General features: G+C 39.4%; 1 protein-coding gene across 1 annotated transcript in view; it reads right to left on the bottom strand.

Annotated features, from left to right (window-relative positions):
• Positions 1-21,994, bottom strand: part of LOC124613825 (E3 ubiquitin-protein ligase arkadia-C-like) — a 290,726-nt gene that overhangs the window by 188,590 nt on the left and 80,142 nt on the right. Inside the window, exon 3 of the mRNA XM_047142547.1 lies at positions 14,823-15,227. Coding sequence (XP_046998503.1) covers positions 14,823-15,227 — 405 coding nt within the window. The remainder of the gene's footprint in view (positions 1-14,822; positions 15,228-21,994) is intronic.

The raw sequence follows: 21,994 nt of genomic DNA, 5'->3' as shown, positions 1-21,994 counted from the left end.
ATTGCAGCTAACAAAGAACCTTTTTGTGTTGCTTTTTTCTTCATTTGTTTCTGTCCTCTGTCATGTTGTTCCATAAGTGACTTTTTTGGTACCTTTGACAACCAGTATTAGGTTTGAAGGACATTGTAGAACGTTATTTTCACTATATTTGTGATATATATCATCTTCAGCAAGCAGATGCCTATTAATTGTAGTATGTTTAAAATCATTGTCTGACAAATTGCACAAAGCTGTAACTACTGCATCACATTCATCTGGAAGTCCACACAGAATAGTCAGATTTGTATCTTCAATTTTGTCACTCATATTCACAAGATTTTATAGTTTTGTTTATCAATCATAGATAATTTTCCATATATTCACAATTCTTCATTTTTAGGTAACATAATTTCCATCTCAATTACAGAGTGTGGAATTTGCTATCCTTCGAGGTGTAAAATTTTTGGAGTTCATTCCATATTGTTATTGGATTAGTCAAGTTTCGTATACGCATTTTCTGCTCATTGCACATGGACGCATATGCATTTTCTGCTCATTTCAAATGGAAAGTAAAATTTTTGCCAGTGCGTTACTTTGATGTGCTATACGATGCATCTCTATTAAGAGTCGTCAGGCGCATTATCTCCTATGTTTTGGAAGATATCTGCAATTTAATTTTTGTAGTATGTAGCTGGAGTCAATCAGACAAACACTGCTTGTCACGTCTGACATGTGACACCCAGTGCTGATGGAAAGCATAAGTTTGTTTCCCACTGAAAACATAATGGTTTTTAAAGTAGTATTTTATGAGTCCGTTTGATGAGCAGTCCCAAATCAAGCTAATGTGATACTCCTTTTACCAATATGTATTAACAACGAGCTGCGTACTTGAAGACTGAGGCAATAAATGTGAAAAGTGAGAAACCAGGCCAGAGGTGTGCCCAGGGCAGTCTGAGTCCAATGTCTGTATGTGGGACCAACACAATTGGTACACGTAATAATCATGCCAGGTGGAACCTCACACCAGTGTTGTCACGGAGCAGCCATTTATCTTTGTGGCACGCATACTTTATTGAGTCCTGTTAAACAAGTGGTCAAGAGCTCCTTTATTTATTGTGTTTTTATAACATGACTGGATTATCTTTGACACTGTATTAAAAAAAGAATCAAAGTTGGTTCTGTTAAAAAAGAAGTTTAGGTTTCTCTGCTTTGATGGTGTACACAGTTTTTTTTTTTCCTATCATTAAATATTAATGTGTGTGATCTGACATTTTTAGTCCACTCCATCAATGGATATGGGCCCAGGATTGCTAAAAAAAAAAATTAGAAGAGCACATTAGTGTCCATTAGCCTATCTACAATTCTCACTTGTGTCAAAGATGAAACATTTGCCTATACCAACTGAGCTTTTAACAGAGAAAGCCAGTAACATTGCATAAGTGATATTGAGATATTAAATACGGACTTGATAGCCATTTTCCATTTTTTAAAGACAATGGGTCAACTTTAAGGAAATTTTAGACATTTTTCAAATGAATCATGCTAGCCTTTGCATGATAAGTATTTATCTGAATTTTCATCAATGTTGCTTTTGTGGGCTAAACCAGTATCTACCATTGCAGAGTGAGGGGGCAGGCAACATGAAACCTATCCAGGTAGGTGAAATGATTGTTTAAAAGATAGTGGGAAACAAAACCCACCCCACCACAAACAGAATGGATCTTTGAAACCCAACTGTTCCAACTACACCACATTTAGGGACCAGTACGGTTATCCGATGTGTAGCAATGAAATGAAGACCAAATTACAGAAGTAAGATCAGTACATTCGTTTATTATGATAGAGAGCAGGGAGGAAATCCAAATGTATGCTTTACTGTACAAGATTAGTATGCTTTATTGTTAACAAGAAGTTCAAGAACAATAATACAGATAACAAAGTAATCCCATCAGAATAATGAGATTTGTTTAAAAAAGTAGGTGATACATACAAAGTTTCGTAGCACCTCTACCAGGTTAAGAATAAAATTTGTCAGAGAGTGTGGTGGAACACTGCATTAGCCACAGGTGATCAGCAAGCACACCACGTCAACATCTGAGTGTGAAATTATTGCAAGACAGGATAGCTTTGCTCCGAGTAACTGACCAGAGCAACAGTAATTAATGGTGGAGGAAAGGCGAATGTCTCCATCATTGGGGTCCACTCTAGCAGCAGCTTCACTTCAGCCAGGAGGCAGCAGGTCACACCCCAGGCACAGCAGCTGCCTACTGAGAATGCGGTGGTTGGGTCTCTTGCCACACGTCTCAGCCATCTGGATGCAGCCATTCACCAAACAGGGGAGACCTCTGCAAGATTCCAGTACGCACCACTGACATCAGTGCTGTGGTTCACACAATAGAGCCGCTGGCCTGGTGCCAAGTGCAGACGTCAGCAAAGCAGGGTGCCAGTACACTTTGCAGTCAGCTGGGCGGACACTGGCTGGCAGCTGACCAACTCCTGTGGGGCAGGGGTGTGACTGGCTGCAGAATCAATGTGTCAATTGGAAATAAAAGTGTTAATTTTGATAGCTACTTTTTCCTGGGACTCATCAGCCTGCCATCTGACATCACCCCGATGCCACTTGGCCTTCTGCCACCCACGGAGTTGGCTATAAAGAGGTATCAGAACTGAGATCTTTGAGCTCATCACCACCCCATTTGGTGACACTAGAGGGAGCAGCAACACCTATAACTACTGCCCACGAATGAAGCAGATAACTCTACTAGTGCAGGGCTGTAGTTTCAGTAACACAGTGGGGCAAGTGCTGTCTCTGTGTGCAGGTGATTTAAATGCAGTAGTGATAATGGGGATAGCCCTGAGGCAGGGTGAGCCTGGGTCAGATGCACATGTAAGTGCAGGTGCTGGTGATTTTTGTGAAAAGCAGAGTTGAACTACAATAATTATTTTGTTTTAGATATTAAAGGGTTGTTGGTAGTTGGGTTGCAGATGTGGTGGCAGAAGATAAGTTCACAGAGTGGACGATCAAGCCCCCATAGCTAAAGCTGTTTAAGAGTTTGCATCAGAGGGTTGGTACGTAATGTGAGCACAAGTACTGTGTCACAGCCTCGCAGGGTATGCAGCTGACCTGCACAGCGAGTGTTTACCACACAGCCACAGTCTGATGTATGCGACAAGTATGAATCGGACGAAGATTATAACTCAAGACTGAAAGTAAATATTCTGCGTGAAAAATCATGCCAAAGTTAACCTTCAGCGACAGAAAGCTGTTGCCGTGTACAAATACGATAAGGGGCAATTCACACGGTATAGTGCCACAGGCACCAGGAAGTTGTTTTTTTGGGAGCAGGAATAAAAAACAAGCATTTTGAGGCGAATTCAGTCTGTAATGAGTGATTCAACTAGTGCTGTACATGGTTTTCTCGTGAGGATTGTTTTGGAAGAGTGTTTGCTGGAAAAACATAAGGGGAACTGTTATCACAATAAAAAAATTCCAAAGTTGTTCCAACAAAGGATTAAAAAAAAACACCAGGTAGAAAGATGAGATGCCCTGCATAAGAGTTTAACAGAGCTAGAGCATTTATTGTTAAAGTTGATATGTTCAGGATAATTTACTAAGAAAGAAAGAGGTCACTTTTTGTTCTTAAGTGTGGAATGGGGAGTTAAAAGTTGTGTGGGCTTGAGGGTGGCAAAAAGACTTGCAGCAAAATATGTTTCATAACATTTGAGATAATGAGTAGGGCAAGGGCATCTTGAGAGGGGCATCTTGAGAGAGATTGGGAGATTAAACAACATGAGGAGAGATTCCAAGGTGATGACAGCCACAGTATGAATAGTAGTGTAATGTAAATATGAGAGAGAAATGTATTTTTGAGTTTATGGGAAATAACCTATGAATATTTGCAAATCATCAAGGCTATATGTTTTACAGAAAGTGAGAAATGTAAAAGCACAAAGTGATGAAAGTCCTAGAAGAACTAATGGACTGTTAAGTGCTGTAGATGTAAGCAACTAAATAGGCTAAGGAGGCATTTAGCATATAAGGCTGAAGTCAAACACAGACTCTCAACTTTAAAAATCACACCATCAGATGTTTTGTAAAGGAAACTATTGTAGATGTGACAAACAGTCTTAAGGAAGATCTGAGGCACTGGGTCTTCTCCGTAAAGGTGGGGGGAGGGGGCGGTAACGTAGTGCCGCTACCACGTTAAGAGTAAAATCTGTGAGAAGGTGTTTTGGAACACTGAATTAGTCACTGGTGTCTGAAAAGTGTGGTATGTTGACATTTAGCTTAAGCCAACAAGTATGTCAAATTATTGCAAGATAGGCTAGCCTCACTAAGAGTAGCTTGCTAGCACATCAGCAATACACATCACTTGTGTTGCTATTTGGCATAAATAACAGTTGATTTTGTAGCAGAGTCAATCACAGTCCAGCTGTACCAAGGGGCTATGCTGGACAAGGAATGACAAGGAGCCGCCAGCCGCAGCCACGAATTCGAGTCCCCACCGGGAAACTTGCTTCCTGCACTAAGCCTCTACCCCCCCCCCCCCCCCTCCATTTCCCCTGGACTTGGTGCCACAGTGCTGGTCCACTCCAACAGCGGCAGCAGCAGCACGATGCAGCAGTTTCCATCAGGCATAGTAGCCACCTACATACCATATGAGTCAGGTGCAAACAAATCTGGAGTGAAGGGAGGACGGTCGAGGGTTTCCCAGTGCGTGTCCTCCAATTTGTCCATTGTCAAATTCGTGGAGTGAGGCTTAGCACTGTTTTGTAGGACGACATCTCTGATGTACATTCTTCATCTTTTCTTTTGATAGGCGGCTTTTGCCGATGTTAACAATCAGGAGTAGTAAGCTGTATTCACCATACATTTATCATACAGAAAGTCGATGAGTAACACTACTCTGTAGCTAAAAAACAGAGTCACAAGTACTTTTCCTGCTGCGAGCAGGTTTTCGCCTCCACTGTGCAGGCTTCATCCTTTACTTGTGACTCGTTATTCACCATTTTGGATTCTGGAGTATAGTGATGCAACAGTGTCTCATCACACAATGATGCACTTTAAAAAATCCCTTCTTGCTGGAATGGATTCAGAAGTCTCTCACAGATCTCCAATCTCACCTGTTTTTGCTGTTCTTAACATTAACTTTCAAATTCGTTGAGTACAAATTTTTCTCAAGCCCAGCTATTCATTGATAATGGTTTGAGCACTCCCAATGCTGATACCCACTTCCCCTGCAATTTATTCAATACTGCACCAGTGACCACCTTCAATAAGCTCTTGAACAGCACAGATGTCACTGTGGGGCTTGACCTTGGCCATGGAGCATGACCTTCATTTTCCACACTTTCTTGGCCATCCTTAAATTGTCTGACCCAAGTAAACACTCAGCTCTGGGATAGTCTAGCATCTCAAACTGTGCCTTTAAATGACTTAAAATCTCCGAGGGTTTAGCCCCTTCATGAGTTAAAAACTTTATAATATGTTGTGCGACAGATGAAAGAACCTCTTGTTCGCTCATGCCAGTACTAGGGTCAGAACAGAATGCAGCAGCAAACCAAGCTGGATCCCCCTCCCTAGCACACTGACCTTCAACCCACCAATCCACCATTCTGTGTGGAACGGCTCGCACAGTACCATTCATATTTTAGTTATCCTGTATATTTTAGTAGTACTGACATTTATTTTGTACAAAAATGGATCAGATAATTTAATTTCATGCAAATTTTGTTATAAGAATGTTTTATATTTGTCAGATATTGGTTTTGGTAAGTCTGTTTTGGGTAAAACAAGGGTTTACAAGTGGAATAGGCATTTGAAGGAGGTCATGAGAACAGTGAAGATGATGAGTACACATCACTAACCAATGAAGCAGAGAAAAGACTTATGAATTATTGCTGAATCACAGTCAATGAAGTAGTCGATGATGTTGGCACATCATTTGGCTCACACCATAAAATTTGTTCAGATGTTTTGGATATGAAACATACGATATCAAAATTTGTTTGGAAATTTTGAATTTTAAACAAAAACTGTGGTGAAAGCAACTTGCTCAGGAGCCACTAGATGAAATCGACAACACAGCACAACTATCGAAATGTGCCACAACAGGTGATCAAAAGTGGGTTTATGGATATGGCTTCGAAACTAAAGCTCAGTCATCCCAGTAGAAACATTCTGGATCACCAAGACTGAAAAAACTCAACAAGTGTGGTCAAATGGGAAGGTTATGCTCAGTGGGTCAATAAGAACCACCACTAACAAATTTAGTGCTGTTTGCAGAAAAAATCTGAAAAAAAAATATATCTGATTCAATTCATGGCTTTTGCACCCGCTCACACTTTGTTGCGTGTTTGTTCATTTTTGGCCAAAAACAGTAATTTAATGATGCCCCAGCCATCACATTTGCCATAAATAAGGCCATGTGACTTTGTTCTGTGCACAAAAATAGAGAAAAAAACTTAAAGAGCCATCATTTTAAAAGCATACGTAAGGTTAAAAATGCATCACTGAGATATCAAAAGCTATCCCCAAAGATCAAATTCCAGGAATGTTTCATGTAATGGGAAAAGAGCTAAATAGTGTATAATATCTAACATAGACTGTTTTCAAGGAAACATCTTTGTTGTAGACACATAAATCAAATTTTTCCAAAAAGCAACAACAATGTGGTCAAATTCCAATGAGGAAATTTTCTGGCTCAAAAGTAAAATTAATTAAGGAACTTTGCTCAGAGCAAATCCTACAACCTTTGCATTTTGTACCAATAGTGAGCAATGTATAGCTCCTGCTGTAACAAAAAGAGGTACATGTACGATTATGTACCAGTGTGGTAAAAGTTATTTACGATAAACCGTACACAGTAAATGAATCATGCATGAACACTAACAGTCAAAATAAATCTGATACAGTTCAGCATTGTATTTTCACCAACCATTCTATGGAGTATGATAATGCTCAGATATTGGTCGCACCCTCATCCTTTCGGGATTGTGTGCGCAAAGAAGCAGTACAAATACAATTGCCACACAATACGATCAACCAATACAAGGACCTCCACCTAGACAATTAATATAATCCCTTTATTTTATGTCTTCTCTCTCACAGTAATTTCTGTTTCAAGTCTCCACTGCCTGTTATTTTGTACAATGCTAACAGGATGAATGATGAACCATGTGACTCATTCACTGTGGGTCTGTGGCTTGTTCAGCACCTCTGGGCTCACTTACATTCAGTGTTTGCTACGTGCCAACTATGTCATCTGTAACAAATGTGTTGCAAACTGCTTAGTATAATTTTGGTCATGTGTTTCTGGCATCTCAAAGAATATTTAGGTATGCTTTCAGTATCAGAAGTCTGTCATAAAATCATTTTGATAATGGCTGCAAGATCTGAGCCAAAATAATGAGAGAGGGTATAATAATGTCCAAGGTGCATGCCTGAATAATGCAGTGTGTATGCATGGACAGGAAAGAGGGGGGGGGGGGGGGGGGGGAGGAGGGGGTGGTGAAATTACCTGAATTTCTCAGTTAAAAATACACTTTTTGCCATGTGAAAATACAGATACCCTGGGTGGCAGTACATTTTTTCCCCCATGTTAAGCGACAATACTTTCCCTTGGAGCTGTAAAACTTATCAATCTATTGAAGGGTAAAGGTTTTATTCACCAGATTAGAACTTCCCATCACTTTAGGAAATTAAATGCAAAAAAAAGACATATTTTGGAAAGAACTTTGATGTGCATGTACACTCCATATTTTCCTATTACAAAAGTATAAATACAAATTCCACCAAATATAGTGTGGCAACTTGCGAAGCACTGAAATAGAGATTGTGATGTGCTTTTGTTAGTTAATCATCAGTCATGGCATGTGATCTAGCCTGCCAATGACAGTAGATATACAGAGCACAGGACATGTAATGTTTTCAGCCAAGCAATCATCACTGTTAAGTAGCACGAACACACGAATAGGAAAAGTTAATTATTTAATTTAATATGTATACAGCATTGCTACTAGAAAAGCCAAGTTTTCACATAAAGATGTGTTCAAATTATTAGACTACATGATTATTTTTTATATTAAGTTTTCAGGTGTAAAAATAGGAGAGAAAAGTGTAATAATTGACTTGTTTTAATGGTTTGATTGATGTCACAAAATTTCCCTTCCAATCAACTCGCAGATCACTGAATTTTTCACATTTGGTAATATTTATCATTTTTTCTCCAAATTGTGTTGGTGTTAGTTGTCTGTGTACATGCTTTGAAACTGTGTTTACAGAAATGTTTTATGTTTCTGTGGTGTACTTCGGCTTGTTATCTATTCTATCAACTTTTTGTACATTGACAAGACATTATATACTGTAGCCTGTGAACTTGCTTGTTTTTAGCTATAGGAATAAATCATAGCGTTTCCAAAGAAAGTGAGGTCATGGCAAAGACATAAGATGTTTCACCTCATAAAGTTTCAACTGTGGTGGCACTTCTTGCTAAAAAGTGTCATACACTGCAAGAAATTGCTGACAGAATGAGAATATCACAGAAACTGTCAGCAGAATCAAACTTTCAGTGCAGAAAGGTGGTGAATACAACCCAAACAGAAAAGGAAAATGTGGACGTCAAAAAAATAAATAAATAAATAAATAAAAAATAAAATAAAAATAAAATCAGTCCTGGAACAATGAGAAGACTTACAAACATGGTAATAATGAACCATAAACTTACTTCTACAGACATGAGCGATCAGCTGAAAGGTTTTGGTGTTGAAGTTTCACCTGTGCCAGTGAGGAGGAGGGTGTTTGAATGTGGTTTAGAGGCATGCCAACCAAGGAAAAAACAGAAAATCACACCTGCCATGAAAACCAAAAGATTGCAGTAGGCTAAACAACTTCAGGAGTGGACAAGTGAGGACTGGGCTAAGGTATGTGCAATGATATGGTAAATTAAGTGGGTCTGATCTCTAAAGTTAGGGGTTTTGGCTTCAAATTGTGATGTTTTACTGATACTGAAGAAATGCACATTTGAATTTTGGGACTGTTGAGGTCTCCTATGCTACTATTTCCAACTTTTCTAACTTGCAATTTTGTACACATGCTTCAGGTGTGCTCCAGTGATGAATCTGTATTCACTGTGATGGAAGAAAGCAGCCAGTATTATGATCACAGACCTGGAGAACAGTTCAAAGCTGAGTGTGTGCAGCATCTACATCTACATCTAGAAGACTACTCTGCAATTCACATTTAAGTGCTTGGCAGAGGGTTCATCGAACCACAATCATACTATCTCTCTACCATTCCACTCCCGAACAGCACGCGGGAAAAACAAACACCTAAACCTTTCTTTTCGAGCTCTGATTTCTCTTATTTTATTTTGATGATCATTCCTACATATGTAGGTTGGGCTCAACAAAATATTTTCGCATTTGGAAGAGAAAGTTGGTGACTGAAATTTCGTAAATAGATCTCGCCGCGACGAAAAACGTCTTTGCTTTAATAACTTCCATTCCAACTCGCGTATCATATCTGCCACACTCTCTCCCCTATTACGTGATAATACAAAACGAGCTGCCCTTTTTTGCACCCTTTTGACATCCTCTGTCAATCCCACCTGGTAAGGATCCTACACCACGCAGCAATAATCTAACAGAGGATGAACGAGTGTAGTGTAAGCTGTCTCTTTAGTGGACTTGTTGCATCTTCTAAGTGTCCTGCCAATGAAACGCAACCTTTGGCTCGCCTTCCCCACAATATTATCTCTGTGGTATTTCCAACTGAAGTTGTTCGTAATTTTAAGACCCAGGTACTTAGTTGAATTGACAGCCTTGAGAATTGTCCTATTTATCACGTAATCGAATTTCAACAGATTTCTTTTGGAACTCATGTGGATCACCTCACACTTTTCGTTATTTAGCATCAACTGCCACCTGCCACACCATACAGCAATCTCTTCTAAATCGCTTTGTAACTGATACTGGTCTTCGGTTGACCTTACTAGATGGTAAATTACAGCATCATCTGCGAACAACCTAAGAGAACTGCTCAGATTGTCACCCCGGTCATTTATATAGATCAGGAACAGCAGAGGTCCCAGGACGCTTCCCTGGGGAACACCTGGTATCACTTCAGTTTTACTCGATGATTTGCCGTCTATTACTACGAACTGCGACCTTCCTGACAGGAAATCACGAATCCAGTCGCACAACTGAGACGATACCCCATAGGCCCGCAGCTTGATTAGAAGTCACTTGTGAGGAACGGTGTCAAAAGCCTTCCGGACATCCAGAAATACGGAATCAACCTGAGATCCCCTGTCGATAGCGGCCATTACTTCGTGCGAATAAAGAGCTAGCTGCGTTGCACAAGAACGATGTTTTCTGAAACCATGCTGATTACGTATCAATAGATCGTTCCCTTCGAGGTGATTCATAATGTTTGAATACAGTATATGCTCCAAAACCCTCCTGCAAACCGACGTCAATGATATAGGTCTGTAGTTCGATGGATTACTCCTACTACCCTTCTTAAACACTGGTGCGACCTGCGCAATTTTCCAATCTGTAGGTACAGATCTATCAGTGAGCGAGCGGTTGTATATAATTGCTAAGTAGGGAGCTATTGTATCAGCGTAATCTGAAAGAAACCTAATCAGTATACAATCTGGACCTGAAGACTTGCCCGTATCAAGCGATTTGAGTTGCTTCGCAACCCCTAAGGTATCTACTTCTAAGAAACTCATGCTAGCAGCTGTTCGTGTTTCAAATTCTGGAATACTCCATTCGTCTTCCCTGGTGAAGGAATTTCGGAAAACTGCGTTCAATAACTACGCTTTAGCGGCACAGTCGTCAGCAACAGTACCATCAGCACTGCACAGCGAAGGTATTGACTGCGTCTTGCCGCTTGTGTACTTTACATACAACCAGAATTTCTTCGGATTTTCTACCAAATTTCGAGACAAAGTTTCGTTGTGGAACCTATTAAAGGCATCTCACATTGAAGTCCGTGTCAAATTTTGCGTGTCTGTAAATTTTAGCCAATCTTCGGGATTTCGCATTCTTCTGAACTTCGCATGCTTTTTCCGTTACCTCTGCAACAGCGTTCAGACCTGATTTGTGTACCATGGGGGATGAGTTCCATCTCTTACCAATTTATGAGGTATGAATCTCTCAATTGCTGTTGCTACTATATCTTTGAATTTGAGCCACATCTCGTCTACATTTGCATAGTCAGTTCGGAAGTAATGGAGATTGTCTCTTAGGAAGGCTTCTAGTGACACTTTATCCACTTTTTTAAATAAAATTATTTTGCGTTTGTTTCTGGTGGATTTGGAAGAAACAGTATTGAGCCTAGCTACAACGACCCTGTGATCACTAATCCCTGTATCAGTAATGATGCTCTCTATTAGCTCTGGATTGTTTGTGGCTAAGAGGTCAAGTGTGTTTTTGCAACTATTTACAATTCGCGTGGGTTCGTGGACTAACTGCTCGAAATAATCTTCGGAGAAAGCATTTAGGACAATCTCGGAAGATGTTTTCTGCCTACCACCGGTTTTGAACAAGTATTTTTGCCAACATATCGAGGGAAGGTTGAAGTCCCCACCAAGTATAACCACATGAGTGGGGTATTTATTTGTTACGAGACTCAAATTTTCTCTGAACTGCAATGTGTGAAGCATCCAACTTCCGCTATGGTCTGGAGTGTGATGTCCGTGAAAGGTCCTGGCAGGTTACACATTGTTGAAGGGACAATGAGGCAAGAACAATATAAAGAATTCTTGAAAAGGAACTTTTCCCCAAAATAAATGAGTGGTTTCCAAATAAAGATGCCATTTTTATGTATGATGGAGCACCTTGCCACAAAGTCAAAAGTGTTTCCAAGTACTTGGAAGAAAAGCAACTGAAAGTATTTCCCAGGCCAGGGAATAGTCCTAATATGAACCCAGTTGAAAATATATGGGCTATAGTGAAACAGAGGATAAGGAAATTTAGAATAACCACCAAACCAGATCTCATGGAGATCTGGTACCATGACAATGATATTAAAAAGTCGTGTGAAATGTTAATAAAAACTATGCCAAACAGGATAAAAATGTTGATTAAGAACAAAGGCATGCATACAAAGTACTGAATGTACAAATATAATCTGTATGTGGATGTAAATGTGTAATAAATGTCAAGTACTGGAAAAAATGTCTTCAGTCTAATAATTTGAACACGTCTGTACAATATAGGCCTTCAAAATTTTTTTGCTGGTTTTCTCCAAGGGTGTGATTAGGCAGGATCCTAAGAGCAAAGCTTAAATTGCAGCAGCATGATTACAAATTGCACTGCTATCACAGAACAGTTCATGGATTACTTAGTTGAATACCTGTTCTGTCAAGCACTTCAACTTTTCCATACATTATTATAATTACATGTGAAATTTTCATCCTAAAGCATTTGACACATTTTGATGTCTGCAGACGCTAGTGTGTGTATTGTGTTTTTTTGTTGTAAAGGACACATTTTCTTTGGAACTAAAGTTCTATTTTGGTGTTATTCTCTTATTTCTATTTTATTGCTGCAAAATTAGTTTGCAGAGGCAGGCTAAAATAAAATTATTCATTAGAATATCAATTCTTACCAGTCAAAGTTATAAAAATTTAACTGAAAACTAAAACAATGAAAAATTACCAGAATTCTAAGAAATTCCCAAGCTTTTCCCAGATGAAAAAATTCCTATGTTTCCCACGGATTTCTCGGTTGTCATAGGGTGTATCCACCCTGAAATGGTGTAACGCGCGCACTCTCACATGCATGCACGCATATTGTAGTGAACACTGAACTTTTCAGTTATGACGAAAAAGCTGTACTTACTGAAAAAAGATCTGAAATATTTCCAAACAGAACAACATAAAAATAATCCTTATTTATTATAGTATTGCTGATGTATATCTTCTTACTGAATTCCCACCAATTTTAAACTGAAATTTTTGCTTATGTACAACACGAGCTGATGACAGAACTAAACAAACACGATGATATAACCAAGATGTTTCTGATTTTAAATTTAAGAAAGGAAAGAATGTGAAAATCTTTGTAAGAGAATGTTTGGATACTTCAGTGAAATGAGTAGCCATAGTTTGAAATTCAATTTAAACTAAAAATAGAACAAATAATCGTGTGCCACCGTATTTTATTTTTCAATTCAATCTCTAGAAACAGAATGTGAGAAGAACTTTTGCTTTTCTCATATCACCTATTTCCACTGACGATTACCTGCTCACAGAAACCAAATTTTATTTTGTTTATGTATCTTTACACTTGTGAAAAGGAAGTAATTTACTTCCAAATACATTCCAAAAAGTCTACTTTAAACTTTTATCATTTTTCTTGTTCAGCAGGTAAAGGAACAGTTTACTTTGGCCTCACACTCTATTGTGCCCACATAGAAATATATCCCTCCCTCTCCTGCAATTTTAGGGGTCGTTGCTCCTTGATGTTTCAGTAAATATAAGTGAGAAATGCAATGTTGTCAATTCTCACATTTTCTTCCTTTACTATCACTTTCTCTTCTGTAGTCACTACTTCGCTTAATATTAACCACTTTACTTCAAACTTCTGAACAAGTGATTTCTGTTTTTTTCCATTATTACAGAGAAAGGATGAGTACAAAATACATGCAGCAGTGCACACCATATGTGTGTTCAAAGTTAGCAGATTAAATGCAGGAAATGGTTGCAAAATAAAAATGACTACCACAAAAATACATCAAAGAAACCTGCAAAAGAAAAGCACTAAGTATTATTGAACATGCACTATAGTGAAGGAGATTAGCTTCTGAATCCCACAAGCTACGAAACTCTATTCCGCTTCAGCTAAATTTCTGTTGGGCATGTTGTTACTCAGAGTCATGGAAAATCTGGTTTAAACCTTTCATTTCCCTTACATTTACTATGTAGCTATGACTACAGAGAAAATATATGTGGTCTGATAGAATGCTGAAAATTGCGTACAGCAGCATAAAGCCTCACTCAGAAGCATAGCTCCTTTGATAAAATGAGCACTGAAGACCATACAACCTTGCAATAGCCTTACAAAAAGGAGGCAACAAAATGAAACAAAAGTCAGCATTACAATAGGAAACCATAGCTTGGAGCTGCTGCCCATCAGTCTCGGTCATAGACAGCCAAATGGTAGGTCACAGGCCTGAATAATTTTAAACTATCTATGCATCCTGAGTGTGTCACAATAAATGTGGAATAAAACTTAATATTGTCCAAGATTGTATGGAATTTATCAGCATCCTAGATTAAATATCTGTGAAATCATTTTACTATGTTGCTAAGCAAAAACAAACAACACAGGACTAATGACGTAGGGCTCAAGCACAGGGGAAAGCAATAATTTTAAGAACAGTAAAGAGAAACACGTTGAAAGTTAAGTTCACAAAATAAATTAACAGAATAAAGTTTGTCACATTATTTGCTACATGAATCTGCCAGCAATCAGTGGTGAAAAATGTCAGCATTGCAATGTAGATTACTGACAATCACAGAACAGTGCCACACAATGAAATCCATAGGAATGGAAAGCTGCACCAGAAACTAAAGTGAACAAACACAACAGGAGCAACATACAAAATGAAGACGTGAATGCTGTGAAATGAAAGTGTATTTACTTAAAGAAATTGTGTTTCTTCTTGCCTACAGTTAAAATTAACCAATTTTCCAAGTGAAATGGACTGGAACATTGTCTAGTTTACCTTTTGCTCTGTCAATTAATGCCATCCTTAATTCCACAGAAATGTATGTCTCTGTTCATCAATGCAGAAACTACATCTAGATACTTCTCAACAATTACAATACCTGGTGAGAAAACGAAGTCAGTGGAGGAACTCGAGGGAGAGGATATGCCCCTTGTTCTCGCTCTCAGTTTTGCAGCAGCAGTAGCAGCAACAGCACAGGCACTGCGATCCTCTCGAAGTGATCTTTTGCGTCTTACCAAGTCGAACAGTTCAGGTGGTGGGAGTGGAGGTGGAGGTGGGGGTGCAAGTGCAGAGCTGCCAGGCAGAACTGATGGTGACGGCTGAACCGCTGCCGACCAATGCCCTCCCACTGCCACATCCACCCCTACAGCCCCAGCATCTGTACTGAAGCCATAGTACTCATCGAGGCTTGTAGCCAATACCGATTCATCTGCGTCAGGGTCACTGTCAGCAAACAGTGGATCATTGTCGGACAGCAGCTGATCGAAGTCTGCATCACCGGGACCTGTACCAGAAGTGCAGGGGAACCAGTCAGTTTAACACATGGGGAATAACCAAAAAGTCTATGTGCAATTTATTACTATCAATAACAACCTCTATCCTGCACAACATGCTAGAATTAGCCTTCATACTTTTCTTTCTTCTTTTTACTTCTTCATTCACTTACTGCTCACACATAAACTCTAACCTTTGTGTTCTTGCTTATCATCTGCATAAGTTGTAATTATAACATGAGAGAGCAAAGTGAGATGGGTTGAATTAGAGGATGATACAACTTAGGTGAGACATAACTTGTGACAGTTATTAAAAGGTTCATAGACTTAAAACAAGATGCCATTCTTCCTTTGTGGGTCATCATAATAATAATCCTAGAAAATGCAATAACAATCATCCATATAAGAATGTTTTCTTAGACTGTAGGCACAGCATGCTTGAACAGGAATAGTACATATTTCAAGTAATAGCTTGGACAATTAGTGTATTATTCGAATAAACATCTTCAGTACTTTCAACAGACGTTAATTACTGTTATCTTCACATGAGGGATAAAATAAGCATCATGTTCCAGTGACCACAATTTCCTTGTTCTTCCAAGGTATTTACTACCATTATCTCAATAGCTGCAATCCAACAACAGTTCAAAGAAATCTCATTTCAGTGGATTACACTGTTGTGAACTCTCTTTTTACGAGCATACAAGTTTTCCTTAGAGATAATAAAGTTGGGATGGCTACTATTACGTAGAACTTTTTAACCATTTTCTTACACGTGTTTCTCTACAGAAATAGTTGCATTCTTCCGCAAACCTATATATATATATATGTGTGTGTGTGTGTGTGTGTGTGTGTGTGTGTGTGTGTGTGTGTGTGTGTGCGCGCGCGCGCGCGTGTATACCCGTCCTTTTTTCCCCCTAAGGTAAGTCTTTCCGCTCCCGGGATTGGAATGACTCCTTACCCTCTCCCTTAAAACCCACATCCTTTCGTCTTTCCCTCTCCTTCCCTCTTTCCTGATGAGGCAACAGTTTGTTGCGAAAGCTTGAATTTTGTGTGTATGTTTGTGTGTCTATCAACGTGCCAGCGCTTTCGTTTGGTAAGTCACATCATCTTTGTTTTATATATATATATATATATATATATATATATATATATATATATATATATATAGAAGGAAACATTCCACGTGGGAAAAATTATATATAAAATCAAAGATGAGGTGACTTACCGAACGAAAGCGCTGGCAGGTCGATAGACACACAAACAAACACAAACATACACACAAAATTCAAGCTTTCGCAACAAACTGTTGCCTCATCAGGAAAGAGGGAAGGAGAGGGGAAGACGAAAGGAAGTGGGTTTTAAGGGAGAGGGTAAGGAGTCATTCCAATCCCGGGAGCGGAAAGACTTACCTTAGGGGGAAAAAAGGACAGGTATACACTCGCACACACGCACATATCCATCCACACATACAGACACAAGCAGACATATTTAAAGAATGTGTCTGCTTGTGTCTGTATGTGTGGATGGATATGTGCGTGTGTGCGAGTGTATACCTGTCCTTTTTTCCCCCTAAGGTAAGACTTTCCGCTCCCGGGATTGGAATGACTCCTTACCCTCTCCCTTGAAACCCACTTCCTTTCGTCTTCCCCTCTGCTTCCCTCTTTCCTGATGAGGCAACAGTTTGTTGCGAAAGCTTGAATTTTGTGTGTATGTTTGTGTTTGTTTGTGTGTCTATCGACCTGCCAGCGCTTTCGTTCGGTAAGTCACCTCATCTTTGATTTTTTTTATATATAAAACTGTCTCCCCCCAAGGCTGCACAGAATCCAGGATGCCACGTAACTGTAAAAACTTTCTTGACAATTTTTGCCATGTCTATGGAGACAGAATATCACCATTACTTTGGGATGCAATTAGGAATATGGATCAGTCCTAGGTACCACATACAATTTACAAAACATGTGCTGTGACCCTCTGTGGGTGGTAAACAAAAATGTTCAGTCAGTGCTGTTTGCTGTCCTAATGATTTGCAGAGAGCCTTCAAATCACATTCCTGCACAACACCCCTCTCCCTCACCCTCCAGCATAGCAAGTCTAGAAAAAAGAAGCAGACTGTAGACTGCCCCAACTTCCCACCAGCCATTCGACCAGAATCACATGGAGAGGATCTCCGCAAGTATACAGTCAGCAGTCAAATGTAGACAAAGTGCACGGAAGGGAGAAATCACCTCATCCATCATCTTAAAGGATACTGAATTTATGCCTGAAAGTGAACTGACCAGTGAGCCACAAAGATTTAGCCAGGCCAAACTAACAATAAGTGATTTAATTAGAGATGTGGAATATCTTAAGATGAACTAGAGCTTTTGGTATAACAGCTTCAAAAACAGAATCTTCTGTAATCTAATGTCAATGTGTCTGTGTATAGGACTCAGCAAAAAGACCTGAATTAGTACATGATAAAGAAAAATACTCTTGTTGCCTGTTGTAATGTGAGTGGTTTAATACATCTTTACATCTGGAGTACAATCCTAAGGACTGGGGATTATTTATATACTCTTCAAAGCTAAGTTTAAAAGCTGTATTTTTACATAATGGAAATTCCCTCCCTTCACTGCCTATAAGACCATGCTTTCCACATGAAAGAAACCTATGAAAACATGAGACATTTCTGACAGCAACTGAATACACTGACCATCAATGATACATCTGTGTTGACAGAGGTCACTACAATATTGCTGGGCATACAGTGGGGCTACATAAAATACTGTTGTTCCATGTGTCAGTGGGATAGTCAGGCTAGGTCATCTCACTCCAAAGTAAAGATCTTGCCCCCTAGGGAAAATCTCTGCCCCAAAAAGAAAAATGTGCAGTGTGATCCTCTGGTAGAAAAAAGCAAAATTCTTTTGTCCCCTCTACACATAAAACTTGGATTAAAGAAGAACTTTGTAAAGAGGACAGACGAGATCAGAGAAGCTTTCCACAGATCAGTGCTGCTAAAGTTAAAGAAAGTATCTTCACTACTCCACAGATTTGTTGTCATCTTAAAGATAAAAACGTTGGACAAGTTTTCCAGGGCCATGAGAAAGCAACATGGAAAGCATTTAAAGATGATGCAAATGGCTTCCTGTGAAATCGAAGAGTTAACACGTAAGTTGTCACTGTGAATAATCTTCTAGAAAAATACCATCAATTACGCTACAAAATGTCATTTAAACTCCATTCCACAGGCGGATCTGTGGACTTCATCCCTGACAACTGTGGTACAGTAAATGACGAACATGTAGAGCAGTTCCACCAGGACATCTCACAAATGGAGTGAAGGTCTGGGGGAAAATTAAACACTTCTATGTTTGTGGACTTATACTGGACAGTGCCTAGAGAAGACCCAGAAAAAGAGTACAAACAACTAGCAAAAAGAAGACATACATGTGAATAAGTCCCTTTACTTAAGTGAGCAAAGCTTTAAAACCAGAGTTACACCTGCTAATCGAATCTCTAATGTCACTTTCATTTTTATCAACCCAAAATTGTTTAGCTGTTTGCATAAGAAAAAGAATTTTGAAATGTATTTTTAGTATTTCCACTTGAAATAAGAATACCATAAAAACTAGAGAAAAAAATCTGACATCATATTCATTTTTCTCAAGGCAAAACTGGGATAGATCAGATATGCTAAGAAAGGAAATAATTCCAAAATGCATTTTTCTTGAACAGTGTGCTCAATCTTGCTGCGACCACTGGAGTGCGAATCTGGGTGTCTGTGTGAATGTGCGTACTTTTACTAGAAATAGAACTAGTGCTCAAAAGCTAGTGTGGATGCTGTTTTCTATTACAAGTTTCTGTGCTCCATGCATTGATCTGCTATAGGCAAGCAGCTGCCAGTCCCTTATTTTACATATTGCTCGAGTCATAAATTACCATTATTATTATAAACTGCCTATTTGGCTCACTTACTTCCCATACAGTTGTACCTTTGGTACTGTCTCTCTTTACTTATCTACAACTCGTTGTCCATTCTTTATTCCTTAATATTTCTGTAAAATCTTCTCCTCTACAGTACCTGCCTTCAAAACACATGCAGACCACCATCTAAGACGGACTTTAAATGGCTGTTATTGTTATGGCCCACCACATTAAATAGTGCTGTGATGTAACTCCCAGCAAATGCGGTGACACCACCTGAAGTGTAACATATCACTTCATGAACGTGGTAGGTTACTACAAGTCTCCCTAATGAACAAATGGTATTCATCAGCTGCAGGTAGAAATTTCGTTACATAGTTAATAAATGCGAATGTGCGTACTGTGTGAGAATTTGTTAGTATGTGCGTATAATCAGAGGGTGGGGGCTGGATGCCATGTTTCTACAAGACTACGACAGCTGGTTCCCACCATATGACACTTGGTGAGTCAGTGGTCATTCCACTGAAGTGCGCCCCTTCTCGAAGGCGTGCAGAGCCCAAGAGAATTCTGAGAGTTGTGACAATGATTCGTGATGTCACAAGGGCAGCTGAAGAATTCATTCGGTCTTTATCCTATGATTTGAAATGACTGATCTGTTAATGAATGTTTAACTACAGAAAAGCATCATAAGTGTTTCCAGCTGTAATATTAAGTCAATCTATCAAGTTTCAAAAGGAGTAATCTCTCCCATTTCATAGAATCAAGAGAACTAAGGAAATAATTCAACCCTTTTTGAACATGTAAATTTAGTAGTTTTAACACATTCTCCTCTACTGATTTGTATTGCCCAACTTGACCGTTAGCCGATCACAGGTTCATTTACAATCTCAGTATATGATCATGTGGATTTATTTACGATCATGCATGTTTCTTACTGTCACACACGTTAATTTTCGATTGAACTTATATGTTTACAAGCATGCTCACTACTTCCTACCTCTTTAAAAAAAAATTCTGAACTTCCTACATAGTGCTCTATATGATAAAACACTCTGACCTTAAGTTTTTGCCTCTTATTTTCCGCCTTTTTTTAACAAATTTTCAGGCAGCCTTTTTGTCCCCCAACTATGAATCCCTGCTCATTCTGCCACACCAATTCTGAAAACTTGCCTTTCACATATCCTCTTCCTAAAGTCCTCTCTGGCACATATTATTCCACCTAATGCCCTTACCTTTAAATCTGACATCTCAGGCTGCCATACATCCTACCGCAAAAACCTTCAACTTTTCGAATTCCATCAGTCCCTCACCCTGACCAATCTGGTCCTTCATAGTCGCACAAACTATACTTGACAGCCTCTACTCCTTGAGCAATATTCTTTTACTCTGTGATACAAACTTCCTGAATGGCATCACTGCAACAGAAACTCTTGCCCTCCAACTGCTGGAACAGCATTCCCAGCATCATCTGAGGGAGCTGTCTCAGCTACTTCTATCTTATACCGACTTGGGGCTACCTATAGTCAAGAAAAAGCCTAATACTCTGATCCAATCCCTTAGCTCTCCGGCCATGCCTTTCTGGTTACTCCACCTTCCACACCCCCAAAAACTTCCTGTGTCCTCCATGAAATACACTAGCCCTAAATACCTATCCAGTAACACTGTTGTCAATCTTTCTTCCCAAACTCTGGCCTCTGCATAAGTCTCAGTACTTCCTATAGGCCTCACCTTTAGCCCCAAACCTAATTTCAACCATCCTGGACTTGTGAAGGACCTCCTTTCCTTTACTCATTCGTTGCAGTGAAAACATGTCTTTGCCACATGCCCCACTGACAACAGCCAAAGTCCCGTACAGAAACTTTTTTAAAACTGCTCCAGCCTCCCCCTGCCCCAACCATGATCCTCTTCCCCCTTCCATCCACTCATCCCTTGGTAATCTTCCAGGAATACCTCACTTCTAACCTGGCCTCACCTTCCTTTCCTACATTGCTTCCTGGTGAGTCCAGCATCACTCCTACGGAACATTTTGCTGTCTGTGACCAGCAAAAGAATCCAGACCTTATCATCCGTTTTGCAGACAAAACCTCCACCACAGCGGTCATGAATAGTAGTCATGTAGCTGAGAGTTTCAGCCAACTTTACTCCACCTCTGCATACCAACCTCATAACCATGATCCAATCCCGGAAGTGCAACTTGATCTCGAGCAGCTCCTCAAGGCCTTCAGGTCCATCCCAAAAACCTGACACCTGAATCCATCTCCCTCCTCACACTAGCAACCCCATCCACTCCTACCATTTAAGTGCTTCGTGAACTCAAAAAATGCAGCCCTAAAAGTCACCCTACACGACATCCTATTGTGGCTGTGTACAATGTTCCTACAGAACACCACCTCCAAATCATTCTCCATAACCTCCCACCCTGCTTCCTAATACATTTTGTGAGGTTCTCAGTTTGACCAAAAGAAGGGTTCAAAACATTAACACACTTTGCTTAGAGTGGTGAGAATGTCATTAAAGAATGAGGAATAAGACAAAACACCAGAAATATACAGAAGAAGATGAAAAGCTGGTTGTTAATGATATTAATGGCACACCAAGGCAAGAAAGACAACTTTTCAAAGCAAAAATCAGCTGATGAAGAATACTTAGGAACTGACTGTTTTTCATTTATTCAAGGAATTTCAACAGCAACATGACGACACTAAAAACACATACCACTTCTATGCTGAAGTCTTTAATGATAAATTCTCAAAACTGAAATTTCATCATTTGTCGCTTGACACTTGTTCTACGTGTGATCATCTTAAAGGCAAACTGAAGTATAATCCCAATAATAAAGATAATAAACTGCAGTTAGAATTCCATCACCGAG

The sequence above is a fragment of the Schistocerca americana genome, chromosome 4 (genome assembly GCF_021461395.2).
Source record: "Schistocerca americana isolate TAMUIC-IGC-003095 chromosome 4, iqSchAmer2.1, whole genome shotgun sequence".
NCBI classification, from domain to species: Eukaryota; Metazoa; Arthropoda; class Insecta; order Orthoptera; family Acrididae; genus Schistocerca; species Schistocerca americana.
Note: the sequence above shows the minus strand (reverse complement) of the source record. Positions and strands in the feature narration are given on the sequence as shown.